The 15,648-nt window shown below is 43.0% G+C and overlaps 1 protein-coding gene across 7 annotated transcripts in view; it reads left to right on the top strand.

The window, feature by feature from the left end:
• The window catches only part of TOX2 (TOX high mobility group box family member 2), a 269,513-nt gene that overhangs the window by 239,024 nt on the left and 14,841 nt on the right, over window positions 1-15,648 (top strand). For all 7 annotated transcript variants that reach the window (XM_081866796.1, XM_081866793.1, XM_081866798.1 and 4 more), the window contains one exon: window positions 13,680-13,760. In XM_081866796.1, coding sequence (XP_081722922.1) covers window positions 13,680-13,760 — 81 coding nt within the window. The remainder of the gene's footprint in view (window positions 1-13,679; window positions 13,761-15,648) is intronic.

Here is a 15,648-nt window from a genome sequence, read left to right as displayed (position 1 = left end):
TCTGCCATGGTCAAAACAAAATAAAAAAAATTCCTTCCAGTAGCACCTTAAAGACCAACTGAGTTAGTTCTAGGTATGAGCTTTCGTGTGCATGCACACTTCTAGACACTTATAGTTTGTCCCGTTACATGCAGCCATGGAGAATGCAAAGTTCTATAAATGGGAACTAAACGGGCAGGTGTTTTTCCCATTGCACCTCATAGAATCATAGAATCTCATAGAATCATAGAGTTGGAAGAGACCACAAGGGCCATCGAGTCCAATCCCCTGCCAAGCAGGAAACACCATCAGAGCACTCCTGACATATGGTTGTCAAGCCTCTGCTTAAAGACCCCCAAAGAAGGAGACTCCACCACACTCCTCAAATGGGAAATTATTGGGGGAAGATACCTAAGAGAAATGCTTGCACATTTATTACTTTTTAAAAAAGTGTTTCTTCCATTACTGTATAATAGCTGATTGAAAAGTATTGTTTGTGAGTTGTGACAGCACTCTTCCATTCATTTCCAGACTACTTCTCCCAAGGCTCTGGTACTACTGGGCTTATCCCAGAAATATCCTTAAACCATTCTGCGTATCTTGTCAATCACCACATTCTGCAGTTGTGCCTTTAGGTATGCTTACTGACAGCTAGTTTTATTTAAATGATAACTTCAGAGTGGTTCCCATTTACAATATACCACTCAGTTTTACATTTGCAAGCCTCAAATTTATTACTTCTAGCTCGAAGTAGCCTGGAGCAATGCAAGGCCATTTAATTATGCTGATACTGCTTTTCTTGATAGGTTTTCCCCTATTGCTGCAAAAGATATGGCCATTGCTACTGAAAAAGTCCATAACCCAATGGTAGACAGCATGCTGTGCATGTAGAAGAACCCAGTCTCAGTCCTAGGCATCTGCAGGTAAAGCTGGGAAATGGTCCCCTCTGAAACCACTGCTTAAAACTTACACAAGAGCCCATTACTCATGCTCAGGGAGGCACCATAACTCAGGACCCAGAAGGTTCAACACCTGGTATCTCTAGTTAATAAAAGGGTCAGGTAGCAAGTGATACAAAATACTTCTGCCTGAGCCTAGAGAGTTTCTGCCAATCAAAAAAATCCAATACTGAGGTAGCTGGACAAATGATCTGACGCGGTACAAGGTGATTTCCTATTTCCCTTTAGGGCAAGGCCTGCAGCTCAGTGGTCAAATGTGTGCTTTACATGCTGAAGACCCCAGATTCAATCTCTCATTTTGGGCTGGTTGAGCCCCCTGTCCGATTGTTTGTTGCTGTGTTCATATAAACTGAACAGGGTACATCCAAGTAAGCACTTCGCTTCTGTACTGTTTAGACTTGAGTGACTCCCTTATGTACACTTCTGCCAGCAAGAACCCAGAGTGCACCTCAGTTTTCTGTGTAGATGAACTCCAGAGGAATACAGTGGTGCCCCGCAAGACGAACGCCTCGCAAGACGGAAAACCCGCTAGACGAAAGGGTTTTCCGTTTTGGAGGCGCTTCGCAAAACGAATTTCCCTATGGGCTTGCTTCGCAAGACGAAAATGTCTTGCGAGTTCCTGCGGGGTTTTTCCCCCTTTTCCTAAGCCCTAAGCCGCTTATCAGCTGATCCGCTGATAAGCCGCTTATCAGCTGATCCGCTAAAAGCCGCTAATAGCGCTAATCCACTAAGCTGTCAATGGGCTTGCTTCGCAAGACGAAAAAACCGCTATACGAAGAGCCTCACGGAACGGATTAATTTCGTCTTGCGAGGCACCACTGTATGCATGTTAGCAGAAAGAGCATACCTCTATGAATCCTACATCATGCATGCTATAGTGTCATGGCTAAGAGACTGGGGCTTGTATCCAGTGTAGGGCTAAGTAACTGTCCCATCCATGCAAAGATTTCCACTTGTGCAATTGGACTACCCCTGCTTTTCCTGCATGTGTTCTGCAGCCCTCCCCAGATCTGCTCCTGAGACTTGGGGGGAAAGCCAGAACATGTTTAGGGAGCACACGGGGGCAGGGGGAAGGAATAGGGGGAAGTCCTGTTGTCCAAGTGCGCTCTTTGCATTCATGGGATGATGCAGATGTTAATCATGATTAGCAATTGCCTGCAAAAGCTAAATTCACAATTGAGTGGTTAGTCTCTAAGGATCCACCACACTTCTTTTGACTTCTACTTAGAGGTGGAAGAGCTTCTGCTTTGTTCAACATTAGCATGAACTGTTCTTGAGTTCACTCTTCTTTGAATATCTCTAAGGATAATTAAATGCTGTTACTCCCTCTTCAGTTTGATCCTCCGTTCTCTCTTGGAACAAACCAAGGTTCTGAATTGTCCCTTGTGTGCAAAATGCTAGAAGGGGAAATGTCTGAAAGTTTACTTCCTTATCCAGCATCTCTCCACCACTGCGTGAGGTACTCTGCCATGACGAGGTTAAAGAGGAGAGTCACGTTTATTTATTTCATGAATGTCTCACTTCCCATGAGGCATTCCAGAGCTATTTAAAATATAGCAATAGCATATCAGAATCACAAAATTATAGAGCTGGAAGGGACCCCAAGGGTCATCTAGTCCACCCCCTGCAATGCAGGAAACTCCATCCCCTATCCAATTTGAAATCGGACCGGACCCTGTTTAGCTTTGCAAATGTGCAAGCAGTTTTTTTTACTGCACCACTAAAACGGTTACATATGTAAAAACAGTTAAAACAATTCCATATGCAGTAATTTATATATATTACGTGGTGTGTGTGTTTATAACAATTAATTGGGGGACAGAGCAGCTTGCCTTCTGAAACTGTTTGTGGGCAGGCACAACCAAGCCTGATGTCAAGAAAAGCTACCACTACATTTATCATAGAGGTGGAGAGCCTCCTTTAGCCTAAGGGTCACTGTCTTTTCTGGACAACCTTTGGAGGGCCATATGTCACTGTTGCGGGGGGCCAGAGGCAAAAGTGGGTGAAACAACAAATTAAATTTTACCTTTGTGCAGTGTGCTTGTTTCTGCAAACAGTTGCACATCCTCCTCTATTTTCCATCCAGACAAGTAGAAATCACTACCAGAGTTCAAGGATGTGCTACAGCCAGGGGAAAGCATGGAAGGAGGGCATGAAGCAGGGCTGATGAGGGGAAGAGGGTGGATAAAATCCTGAGGGCCAGATAGAGAAGCTTGGAGCAATACCTTTGGCCCCTGAACTTGAGGATCCCCACCTCTAATTTATCTAGTAAGCAGAGTCTGCAGTCCAAACTAGGTAAAGGACCCCTGACAGTTAAGTCCAGTCGCAAACGATTCTGGGGTTGCAGCGCTCATCTCACTTCACTGGCCGAGGGAGCCGACATTTGTCCGCAGTTTTCCCGGGTCATGTGGCCAGCATGACTAAGCCGCTTCTGGCGAAACCAGAGCAGTGCACGGAAATACCGTTTACCTTCCCGTGGGAGCAGTACCTATTTATCTACTTGCACTTTGATGTGCTTTTGAACTGCTAGGTTGGCAGGAGCAGGGACCGAGCAACGGGAGCTCACCCCATCGCGGGGATCTGAACCGCCAACCTTCTGATCGGCAAGCCCTAGGCTCAGTAGTTTAGACCACAGTGCCACCCGTGTCCAAACTAGTCAGGACGTTAAATGTATCTTTCCATTCAATGTGCAGGTTTTAAAAAATGCATGTGGCATCAGCTAAGAGCTGCTTATAATTATTGCGGCTTCAGCAAGCATGGATGGAACTTTTAAGAGGAGGGCATTCTTACTTCCAGGTCACAACCCAGGAGGAAAGGATTAAATCCAACTCTCTGCACTTGCCGTAACCCTGATCGCTATTAGCTCTATCCATCTGATGCTTCTTTTGCATCTTTTTAAAACCTGCATGTTAAATGCGAAGATTTAATAATCACATCTAGTTTGGTCCTCGGTTCTCTTAGAAAGTCAATGACAATAATTAGCTTTTTTGTTTTCAGTAGCTGGTAGGTGCTGATGGCAGGATTTATGTCCTGCCATACCTTATGTTCTGCCCTAATCCCTGTGATACAGGAGGAGAATTTTAACGTGAGAAGCCCAGTTTGCTTAGCATTCATTAGTTACACTATACAGCATTGCTCTATTTGAAACAAGCAGGCTGGAATCCAAAGTTTACCAATAACAGCTACTCCTGTCGTTCAGCATGTGCGCTTGACATAGAGCGGTTCTGTGGGCGTCAGAGGGGTTTGGAATAATTGTCTTGTCTAATTAACTGGTTATCAAAATGGAACATTTCATTATGGCACAATTACTAGTTGCTTTGCTAAGATACAGAGGCGTCAGGATTGCGACTCTGACATATGCTTCCATCAACTCTGATTTCTCCCTCCTCCCAATAATCAGTAACATATTTGCTCCCCTCTGCTCCTTCCCAACACCCACCCAGTCCCTTAATGACTAATGAATGCTCCAGCTGACGAATAGAAAAATAAACCCACAGGCATGGCAGATTATCTGGCGAAACATGCAGAATATTTATTTTTTTTTAAAAAAATGTCTGGAATTAATATCTCTGGGGGAATAGATGATTAAATTAGAAAGAAGGCTAGTTCAGTCAGTATTTAAATGAATCTCCTTGCAAAGCTCTTTTAACACGGATGGTTTTTAAGCAGCCCTGGTAGGAAGTGCTGTTCACATTTTGCCCTGGATTTTCAGGGTGTCAAGTGGGATTTTAGCCACACACTTCCCATTATTAGAGTCAATAAGATGCCACAGTAAGTACAGTTTCTAAACAGGGCCACAGGTAAATCATGTTAACACATACAAAGCAAGTAACTCTTTCTGCAAGTGAAAACTTGTCAGTCAGCACAGTTGTTTTAAAAGGGCACACAGGTAGATACTATGCAGGTAGATACAGGTAGATACTATGGCAGAGGGCCTTCTCGGTGGTGGCGCCCGCCCTGTGGAATGCCCTCCCATCGGATGTCAAGGCGATGGACAACTACCTGACATTCAGAAGACATCTGAAGGCAGCCCTGTTCAGGGAAGTTTTTAATATGTGACATTTTAGTGTATTTTTTATCTCTGTTGGAAGCCGCCCAGAGTGGCTGGGGAAACCCAGCCAGATGGGCGGGGTACAAATAATAAATTATTATTATTATTATATTATGCTTTCATATACAGAAGTCAAATAAGCAAATTACCAGATATGTCTTAAAGGCAAGGACGAGATATAATAGCATAAAGGGTTAAAACGATAGAAATAAAAATATAAGCAATAACAATCTTATTTGTTAGAGTCTGCAATTCTAATATTAATAGAGAGGAAGGCAATAGAACTTGCAGTTGACTGGGGTTTAGTTTGACTTTGAAAGGAAATTTCACTTTTATCTACCAGACAGGGGTGGGGGAGAAATGAAATGATCCGAAGTGGCAAAACTGTCTTATGCATTGTGTAATCAAAAAAGAAGTGTGGAATGTTAACTCTTAGAACAGGAATATTCATTGCTAGATTGTCAACAAAGTTTTTATTGTTTTATTTAACTGCGAAAGGTGGTGGGCCTGTTGTGGGGAAAATCCCACCCAACTGGCTTTTCGATCTCCAGCTACATCCTCTACCTCTTTTTATGTCCTCAACAGGTTGAGCAGGAAGGGGAAAAGCAGAAAGGGGAAAAGGTCCCCTGCAGAATCTTGTGCTCTAGCTCTTAACTGATTCATTCCAAGCCTTAAATATAGGTCCTCTGGACAACATTCAACATTTTCTTCAGTTGAGTGCATGGTAAAATCTAAACTATGTGCTGCATGTTGAATCATTTTCGTACTGCAGAGACTCATGTGGTATTCCAGTTTGAACTAACCATCTGGCTCTCAATCAATTACATTTAAATCAGTGTACCACAAAACCACAATGAGTGTGCCCTTTTGAGGATCCTGGAAAGAGGATATTTTGCAATGCTATAAACAAAAAGCATGTTCTATTGGAACAGAAGGCAATCTTTTAATGGTTTGAAATGCAGAATCTGTATCCATTTGGACAACAAAGAAGAGAAACTGGAGAAGGTTTCTATCTATAGTTAAGTCCCCCCTTAACTTGCAGAAAAATAATGAGGGAACAAGCCAGCCTCGTAGCTGATGCCCACGCAGCACTAGCAGTGGGAGGTTGGATTGGGCTGAGCAGATGCTCAGCGGATGCCTTCCCCACCTTTGAGGTGATTGCTGGAAGCTGTGCTTGTCATAGAGAGCCTGCCAACCTCCTCCTTACCTATAATTCTTGCCATTAGTTGCCAGATAGATTAAGAAGGAATGGTAGGAGGGAAAGAGTGGGAGGTACGTGCACACATGCACAAAAGGGGTAGGGGCGTACACATACTCCCTCCTCCCCGTCCCTTCACAAGTTGCGCATGTGTTCGTGTGTAATGCATACTGTGTGTTCTTTTTGTGCATGACACTTGTATGCATTTGAGAGCATACCTTGTGTGTGTGTGTGTGTGTGTGTGTGTGTGTGCATGCACGCACATACACACAAACATTTCTATTTTATTTTTTGCAATAGGTGGAGTGTGCTGGCACAGTTGCAGTCTTTTACTGAGCACATATATGCACAGCCCACTGTGAGTTATTGTGCATGCCCCCTTTTATTCTCTACTATAGTTACATACCAAAGCAAGAGTCGAAACAGTATTAAGAAAAAGCAAGGCCTGTCAGAATTGTGGGTTTAAAAGATATATTGACATTTATATTGACACTCATATTGAGGGGCTGTTCACAGTTAGCATTGTCAGATTCACCTGCTCACAAACATATGATTATGGTTGTTAGGAGTAAAATGTGAAGGCAAAGTGTCTTGTAGCCCTCAGTACCAATTAAAATAAAACAACAACAACACACATTCATTCAGTTCCATCCTATTGGTGGGAGGAAGGAGGGAACAGGAGTGCTTGTGTATCCTGGAGTGAGATGAAGTCCTTCAAGAGAACTGAGCTTTCGCTTCTTGCTAGCTCTACCAATTAGCTTATATTTATAGCATTAAGTTCCAGTGCAGCCCAGGTAATCTGCCCGTAATAGAAATCCCAGAGCAGTGATCCTTGATATATTGGGGCCGCACCAATATCCCTTAACAGATGGTCTGCGCGGTTAATTCTAAAAGTGCCACCCACCGTTTAAGGGATAGAGTGGGGACTGAATCTAGCCCTGTCTTTCTCCCTTTTTGCAGTCCAGAATGGGATCAGTGTGTGTGTGTGTGTGTGTGTGTGTGTGTGTGTGTAAGTAATTGTGTACAAGGATCAATAGTTCAGGACTTTAATCAAAAAATTGTCAATTGAAGCTTAAGGCCCAAAGGCCTCGTTTGTCAAACAAGAGTTTTATATTACTTGAGCGAAATTTTTAAATGGAGACAGGAAGGGCATCCCTCTTGGATGGGAGCTGGTGCTTGAAGCCAATGGTACCACATGCCAGTTGATGCCATGCATGTGCACACCTTTTCCTTTACGATGCTGCTGATAGTGGGACTTGTGGAAGACTCCCAGTGGCATGCCAAAAATCAGTGTGTGCAGAGTTTTCATGACTGACTTGTGCACACAAATGGTAAACTTCCATATTTGCAAAAGGAGCCAGCCTCACCATGGACAGTCATGAGACTTGGCCCAAGGAGAATGTGGTCAAAATCCCAAATAAAATTCAGCTGCTAAGAGCAGCCTGGATGTAGTTATAAGGTCTAAAATTAGTAGCTAAAACCATATCACCTTCCATGGCAGGTTTATGACTCATAGCTGTATTTTTACTTTACAGATGGACACAGATTACAGAAACACTTTATTTATATCCGAAACAAAATGCATGTCTTTCAGTAGATCTGTGGAGCAGGGCTTCAGTTTTACAAGCCCAGTTCGGTGCTACTGATTGAGTACTAAAACATATATTTTTGCGGATACTATTTTGACAAAAGTTCTAGTCACACATTCCTTTAGTGCCTGCAGGGCAGCCTTGCCCCTGACTTTGCAGCCACTTCCTGGGAAAATGGCAAGTGGCTCACAAAGACTCTCCTCCCTGAAAGAGAGGGGAGTGGTTGTGGGCGGGAGCCCGAACACCGCTCCTAGCAGGGGGCGTTGCCCCCTGCCTCCAGCTCACCTGGCTGGCGCTCACGCCCCCCCCAGTGGCCGTCCAACCAGGTGCCATGGGGGGGCGTGTCCAGCAGCCTTTATGCTGCAGCGCCAGCCTCTTCCTGGCCTCATTTCTCTTCGTCGTCCTGTGCGAGTCAGGAGGATTTTCTCTTCCGGGTTCCTGCAGCGAGAAACGGCCTGCGCTTTTCCGATTTTAAATCAGTCACTCTGTGTGTGTGTGCTGCTCTTCTCCGATTTTAAAACAGACACTCTCCCTGTCTTTGTCGGCAGCATCGCAGCGTGCTCGAAAGGGGGGAAATCTGAGAGCTGTGGGGGTGAGTTCTATGAGCGCGTACTGCGCACGTGGTCAGTGTGAGTCTCCAGCAATTGTTCCTTTACCTAGCTTGGCTTTCTGGCCGGGTTTGGCTTTTTTTTGTTTTCTAAGCTGCAGCGTTTGTTTGAATTGCTGGTGCACTTTAAAACTGCTGTTTTGCTGTGTTTTTCTGTGAGGGCTTCTTCACCGGTGGATTGTTTCAACTCCCTCCCCCTCCCCCTTCGTTATCCCCCCCCCACTACTCTTGGAAATGGCGAGTGGCTCACAACTGCCTGTAAAGGAAGTGAAATGCACAAGCTCCTGCTCATGGGTAGGGATTACATGCAATTGGGACACCTTGCTGACAACGAAGCACAAGACAGGGATGTGTCTTGGGAATGAGGCTAAACAGTTGGCCAGAGAATAAGTGTGGTGTAGTGGTTAAGAGTCGTAGACTCGTAATCTGGGGAACCGGGTTCGCGTCTCCGCTCCTCCACATGCAGTTGTTGGGTGACCTTGGGCTAGTCACACTTCTCTGAGTCTCTCAGCCCCACTCACCTCACAGAGTGTTTGTTGTGGGGGAGGAAGGGAAAGGAGAATGTTGGCCGCTTTATCACTACTCCTTCGGGTAGTGATAAAGTGGGATATCAAATCCAAACTCTTCTTCTTCTCACTTTACAGTGACTGCACAGTTCCGCTACACACAAGAAAAGCATGACTAGAGCAAAAGGCATATTAATTTTGTGGAACAGGGAATTCCAGTAATTCCATACTTTCCTTTTGCCAATCTTGATTATTTCGGTCTCAGCACTGAGCAGATAAATGAGTAATTTTAGAGAAAGCTAAGATATGCTTTAAAAACATTTTCCATGGGATCTTCATTCATTTGGATAGACTTGAGCGCCATATTCTGTGCCTGAACTAGGGATTTTGCTCTATTATGTTTTAAAGAAGGCATTTGCAAGTGCAACATAAACATCTCACTGGCAATTTATTTGACTGTATGGAACACAAATGTTACTCTCCCACTTCCTGTTTTCTTGAAGAGGAAAAGAGGACTCCCAGACAGGGCTGTGCATCAGATTCATCCAGGGCCCAAATCAAATAAGGCTGATTCAGGAAATCAGGGCATTGGTCGAGTCAGGTTGAGAGACCCCAAGGTCAGCATGGCTCATTATGCTTCTGAGATTGATGCAAAGCTTGAAGCGGAGGGGGCTTGATGGAGAAAGAAAAAGTAGGCATGGGGCAGGGAGGAGAACTCACAAAAGGGAGGGACCTACTAGGCAGCTGCATCTTCATGGGAGAGGGGAATGGATGCTTTCCTCAGCCAGCCTCTCCTTCCCACCAGACCTCTCCATCTTTCCACCCCAGCTGGTTAGCAAAACGATTTGATCTGCCAGTTGCTTTTCCTTGCCAAGCTGCAATGAAGCCCTTCACAATGGAGTAGAATTCCGCAGGGCTGAATCTTTCTGCTTACCAACCCACTCCTCTGTCAGGAAGGGGTGGCGAGGATGCAGCATCTCACTCCACCCCAGCCTCCCAATCATATGTTGAGAATAAGGTTTTAAGAAGCCTTAGCCCTACCCCTAAATTGCTTTGGGGATGGATCTGGGGCAGGGCGGTCGGTCCCCAGGTTGTCACAGGACACAGTGGCCTGTTCCAGGGGCCACAGATCAGGAAGCCTTTGCATAGCCACTCAGGACGTGGGTGGCGCTGTGGGTTAGACCACTGAGCCTCTTGGGCTTGCTGATTGAATGGTCAGCGGTTCGAATCCCCGCGATGGGGTGAGCTCCCGTTACTCTGTCCCTGCTCCTGCCAACTTAGCAGTTCTAAAGCATGCAGTGCAAGTAGATAAATAGGTACCGCTCTGGCGGGAAGGTAAACAGTGTTTCCGTGAACTGCTCTAGTTCACCAGAAGCGGCTTAGTCATGCTGGCCACATGACCCAGAAAAACTGTCTGTGGAAGTGGACAAATGCCAGCTTCCTCGGCCTTTAAAGCGAGATGAGCGTCGCAACCCCAGAGTCATTTGCAACTGGTCTTAATTGTCAGGGGTCCCTTTACCTTTACCTTACTCTTAGGTAAGGGAAGGTCGATAACTGCTGAATTGGCTGGCTGTTAATATGTCATCCTTCAGTAACCAAATATCATAATTTTTGTCTCTGAACAGTTGATATTCTGCAGCTCATTACAGCAATGAACAGTTAATTGCATAACATTCTTGTAAGGCCAACATGAATGATTATGAGTTGAAAATGTGATTTTGGCAGTAATATGCTATCAACCTGCTACAAAAATCAATAAGTAAAATGATCATTCTTTAACAGTGAAGATTTTTGTATTGTCTCTTTCATCCCCGGCTCTCAATATACTTTCGGCCTCCACCCATCACCTTCAACAGATATACACACACTTCTGGGTGGAAGAAATAGCATTTACTGGTGGTACTGTACCTTGTGCAAGAAATGTAGGTGTTACTTTCGCTATGTAGCTGCATCTACATGACTGCTCCAGGTTGGAAGTATATCAAGAAACTAAACCAGCCCTTTGTGGTTTGAGCTGTACCCTTGAAAATCCAAATCTGACTTGCAGATGTGCAACAATGCTTCTTATATAGATATTTGCATGGTTTAGTGTCTGCACTTATATTGATCAAGATTAATAGCATGCTTGCCTTCCTTGCCCTGAGAGCTTTAAAAGGCTTTGGAGGAAAGTTTTGTACATGAAAATAAGTATCCATATCCATATGAGTGGCTCATGTAGCCCTTTGAAAAGAAAAGACAAAATTTGAAGTTGTCTGTTCCCCACACCAGTTCCTTGCCAGCTCAATAATATTTTCTAAATTTACTTTTTTAAACAAAATTCTTTTGGCAGTGCATTATGCTTCTTAAGTATACCTGTTCAGCATTATACACCAAACCTATTTTGTTGTTTTTAATGGTCTCCTTAGGTTCCCCATGTGCCAGAGTAAGGCTATCCCCTTTTGTGTGAAACTGAACCGCCCTGAGACCTCCAGGTATAGAGTGATGTATAAATTCACTAAATAAATAAACCAGAAGCTGTGGAAGATCAGATCTTGTCAGTTTCACTACTCCTTCAACATTTGGGACATGAGGAAAAGGTTTCAATTTAGGACAGTGGAGTTCAGGATTCATTCCTCTGCTCTTACTGTCTTTCCCTGTTATGTTTGAACAGTCATAAGATTAGCTACACTAGGAGAGAGAATCTTCTCCAGAGGCAACTGCACATGGAACCCAAGGAAATGCATGATTAATCTGATTAATAGATTCCTCACTATCATTTCATTTACCTGTTTGTCCTGGATTTAAGAGTTTGCTGCATATGAACTTCAATTCAATTTAAGATTATGAAGATCAAATGTTTGTTAAGCTGCTACTTCTCACATTTTACCTTGAGAAACAGGATCATTATCTACAAAAAAACTGCAACTTCTCCCTGGAGCTAAATCTTTCTGAGTGTAACTAAAGAAAATTTTTAAAAGTAAGAAATTTATTCACTGACAAACCTGATATCCTCTTGGGAGTCTTCTGAAGAAATTGGGGTGGGTTTTTGAAGCTCAAATTGGCTTCACTTGTTAACCACAAAGCAGTTTTTTTTTCCTTGTTAAGAAGTTTGGAAACCTTCATTTCAGCTACATATAAATGGCCTAAATCTAGTTTTTATCTCGTGTAATTTTTATGCAAATGAAAACATCCCAATTCCTGAGATGTTCTAATAAGATGAGGACAGCTGGAGGAGTTTTTTTTAAATAAAAAGTCTGGTTTCCCAGAATGAACATTAACATTGGGTTGCTGCCCAATGTTAATAGTCAAGTTTTCGTTGGACTCCTCTCTTGGTAGTTATGCTGTACAGCAATTGACATCACAAGTATTATCACAAGGATTAGGCAGCTACATTTGTCCAAAACGAAGCGATTTGGATCCAGGCTTAGTCACACTTAGAGTAGACCCATTGAAATAAATGTGACATAATTTAGTCCTATTTATTTAAGCAGATCTGACTTAAGTGTAGGCAGTAAATTGAGCTCATGTTTCATTCACATTGTAAGCTCTTAACTCACCTGGTCCTTATTAGTTATGAGCGTAAACAGAAATTCATACCAGTTCTAGTTACAGAACTGGTAATGATGCATAACATTATGGTTTGTCATACTTTACAAAGTTAAGTTTACTTCTTCACTTCTCTAGGAACTCCTCTAGAAGCCCCCTGGTTGATTTCAGGGCAAATGAAGTGGGTTCATATCATTGCCAACATGAAGCAGTATAGCTCATTTCTGTGATGGCTTTACTCCTCTATTTGAAAAAGAAACATTCAAAAAGTTCACACTCAGAGATTTCTAGCTTGTCAGCCTCCAAGCCTATAAATCCAAGTCTTGGATGGGGTGGGCGTTCTATCTGTCAATCGAGTGCCATCATGACATATGAAACATAAGGCTATGTATTTTAAGGAATCTATCTTATCACCATAGATTTTCTTACCTCAAAAACACCAGAAGGACAAGTACTATGAACATCATGGTTGCTACACAGAGAATCCTGTCCCTTAAAATGTTGTATACTGCCCCAGGATGACTCCCATAATAAAGCAAATCACAATTTTAAAAAAATATAAAAACCAACTAAGCAGTAAAACAATACAGAAAGGAATAAAGAAATTCTAGCATCAACAACAATAAATTCATCTAATGTAAACTAGAAGCTATAGCAAAGAGCATTTTTACCTTCCTACAGAAGGCAGGGAGATTGTGGGTCAACTGGATTTCTTGGAGTTTTGTTGGATAGGGTCTTCCAGAACCCAGGTGCCACCATCAAGAAGACTCTGCTCCACTTACCCACCCACCTGTTGCGGATTGGATACAAGGAAGGACGTCTCCTGATGACTGCAGCATGCAGTTAGACTTATAGGAGATGATTCTTTCAGTAACCATTTCAGACCATAATTTTTTTTAGACTTTGAACAAGACCCAGATTCTTGACCACTTCAAACAACTAGTTAAGCTATCTCATGCACTGCGGGAGCATACAGATGAAACACAAGGTAGCACAATCTATAATAGACCAGGTACCATTTATTGATTCCAGGTTCTTTTTAATTGTTTAGATATGGTGGTTTTGATTTAGGCCTGCATTCTGTCTTTGGAAATTGCAGACCAATTGCAGTTTCACATCAGTCATACATGAAGTCTCCTCTTGTAACAAATCAAAGCAGGTCACAGTCCCCTTCAGGGATATGCAAGGAGTAAGTCACAGCACAGTCAGAAAAGTACCATCCTATTCTGTTTGTTTAATTAATATTCTTTTCTTGGGCTTTTCAGGCATATAAAAGGAAAACTGAAGCAGCAAAGAAGGAGTATCTAAAAGCTCTGGCAGCCTACCGGGCCAGCTTGGTTTCCAAGGTAACCAGACTATGTTTCATATGTGAATCGCTATGGATGTGGCAATGATAAATTAGTTGCAACTCGTGGAAGTCTCCGGGGAGGAGCAAGTTTATAAGAAATGCACTGTAACCGTGCTATCAAAACTGATTTCAGTGTTAACTACCTTCTGCAAGAGCAAAGCGAAATACTTTGTGGCATGGCTCAAGGATACATTGTAGGGATGCCAGTCTCCCCCTCTTACAAAACAAAAAAACCCACCTGGTTTACTGTAGCATATTGCAATGTTTAGAGGCAGGACTTCTGGGATTGCTCCCTGCTGTCACCAGAGTCATAACTTTGATTTGAAGGTCTGGGTTAATACTTGTTTACCCACATAATCAAAGACAGATTGGATCATCGGCAGAGCAATCCCAAACCCCTTAAAGCAAGACAAAACATAACTTTCATTAGATGGCTTTGTCCACAGTCAAACCATACTGGAGGTTTCGTGTTCTTCGCAAAGCTGTCAGCTCTTTGTAAGCACCATTATGGCATGGAAGAGCCAAGGCCAGGTTTCGTGAACTTTGCATGCAGCTGATATGTGCTGGATATACATATTTACCCCTTCAAGACTGATTTGCAGCAGCAGAGGATCTGCCCTGGTGATTAGGGCCCAGAGAATTCTGCATTTAATAATAATAATAATAATAATAATAATAATAATAATAATAATATCCCATCACCATCATTTTATATATTGTATTACCTTGTAGTATGTTGGTGTTTTTGTTAGATTCAGGAGTGGTAGTAGCAGGTGATTCAAAGGGAGAGACAGCTTCAGCTGGGTTGTACCAGAAGGTAAACAAAAGAAAGCACGAGGTTGTAGAAGAAGCAACTACAGCCCACTTGCTCTCTGTTCCACAAGGAAGAATTTAGAAGATTTTTAGGTACATTAACTGCAGCTTGCTTTGTCTTCCAAACCCAACAAACTGTGGTTAATCCTAAACTTCAACCAACCAAGTTTATGAAGGTGATTTGGACAGCATGCTAAACTGTAGTTAATTGCAATCAAAAGCATACTATCTCCTCCTTGTGGCCATGCTAGGGTGATGGAGGGAGTGTGTGAGCCCAATGCTCACTACAGGTCTTTTTATAGCTTAGTCCAGAGCTTTCCAAACTCTTCATGTTGGTGACACATCTTTTAAACATGAATCTTTTAGTACGGCACAGTAATTCAATTTTACTAGCAAACCAGAGCATAAACTAGCCCCTTTCCAGCCGTGGGAGGAGTGGTGGGAGCATTTGTGCGACACACCTACACACTGCAGCCAACACACTAATGTGTCGCAACACACAGTTCGAAAAGCTCTGGCTTAGTCTTTGCATGACATCCAAATGCATCTGCTTGCCTACTGTTAAAAAGAGAATGGTGCACTAGGTTGACTTTCACTAGATCCAGGGCATAGCAGTGGGAAATATATGTTGAATAATTGTTTTGTTAAAATAGGTTGGGCAGGATCCTACATCTAAGGAAACAAAGATGAGGAAGGGATCGATCAATGTACAGCTGTGATTGACATCTTTGATCAAACATATTTGTACTGACGTTCATTTGTGCACTTACGGTCATGATAGTAAAATTGTTCATGTGATCATTAAGGTCATTTAAAGCTGGCAAGCATGGACCTCTATGTTGCTTCAAACCCAGAAAGAATTTCCAAGCGATACTGGCCCCTCCTTCCCAACATATGCTTCATATTATTTTGTACTACCTGCAGATTGTGAATTCTCAGTATCTGATATATTGAGTGGAGGACTTCATTTTTCAAATTTCATAGGATTAGAAGTTAGGAATGCCTTCTATCCCAAAACATGGGCTTGGCAGAGAGAGCAAGATGCTGCCTCTGAAGAGCCCATGGAACATTTG

Source organism: Podarcis erhardii (genome assembly GCF_964252035.2).
Source record: "Podarcis erhardii genome assembly, chromosome: 6".
Taxonomy (NCBI): domain Eukaryota; kingdom Metazoa; phylum Chordata; class Lepidosauria; order Squamata; family Lacertidae; genus Podarcis; species Podarcis erhardii.
This window is presented reverse-complemented; position numbering and strand designations above follow the sequence as displayed.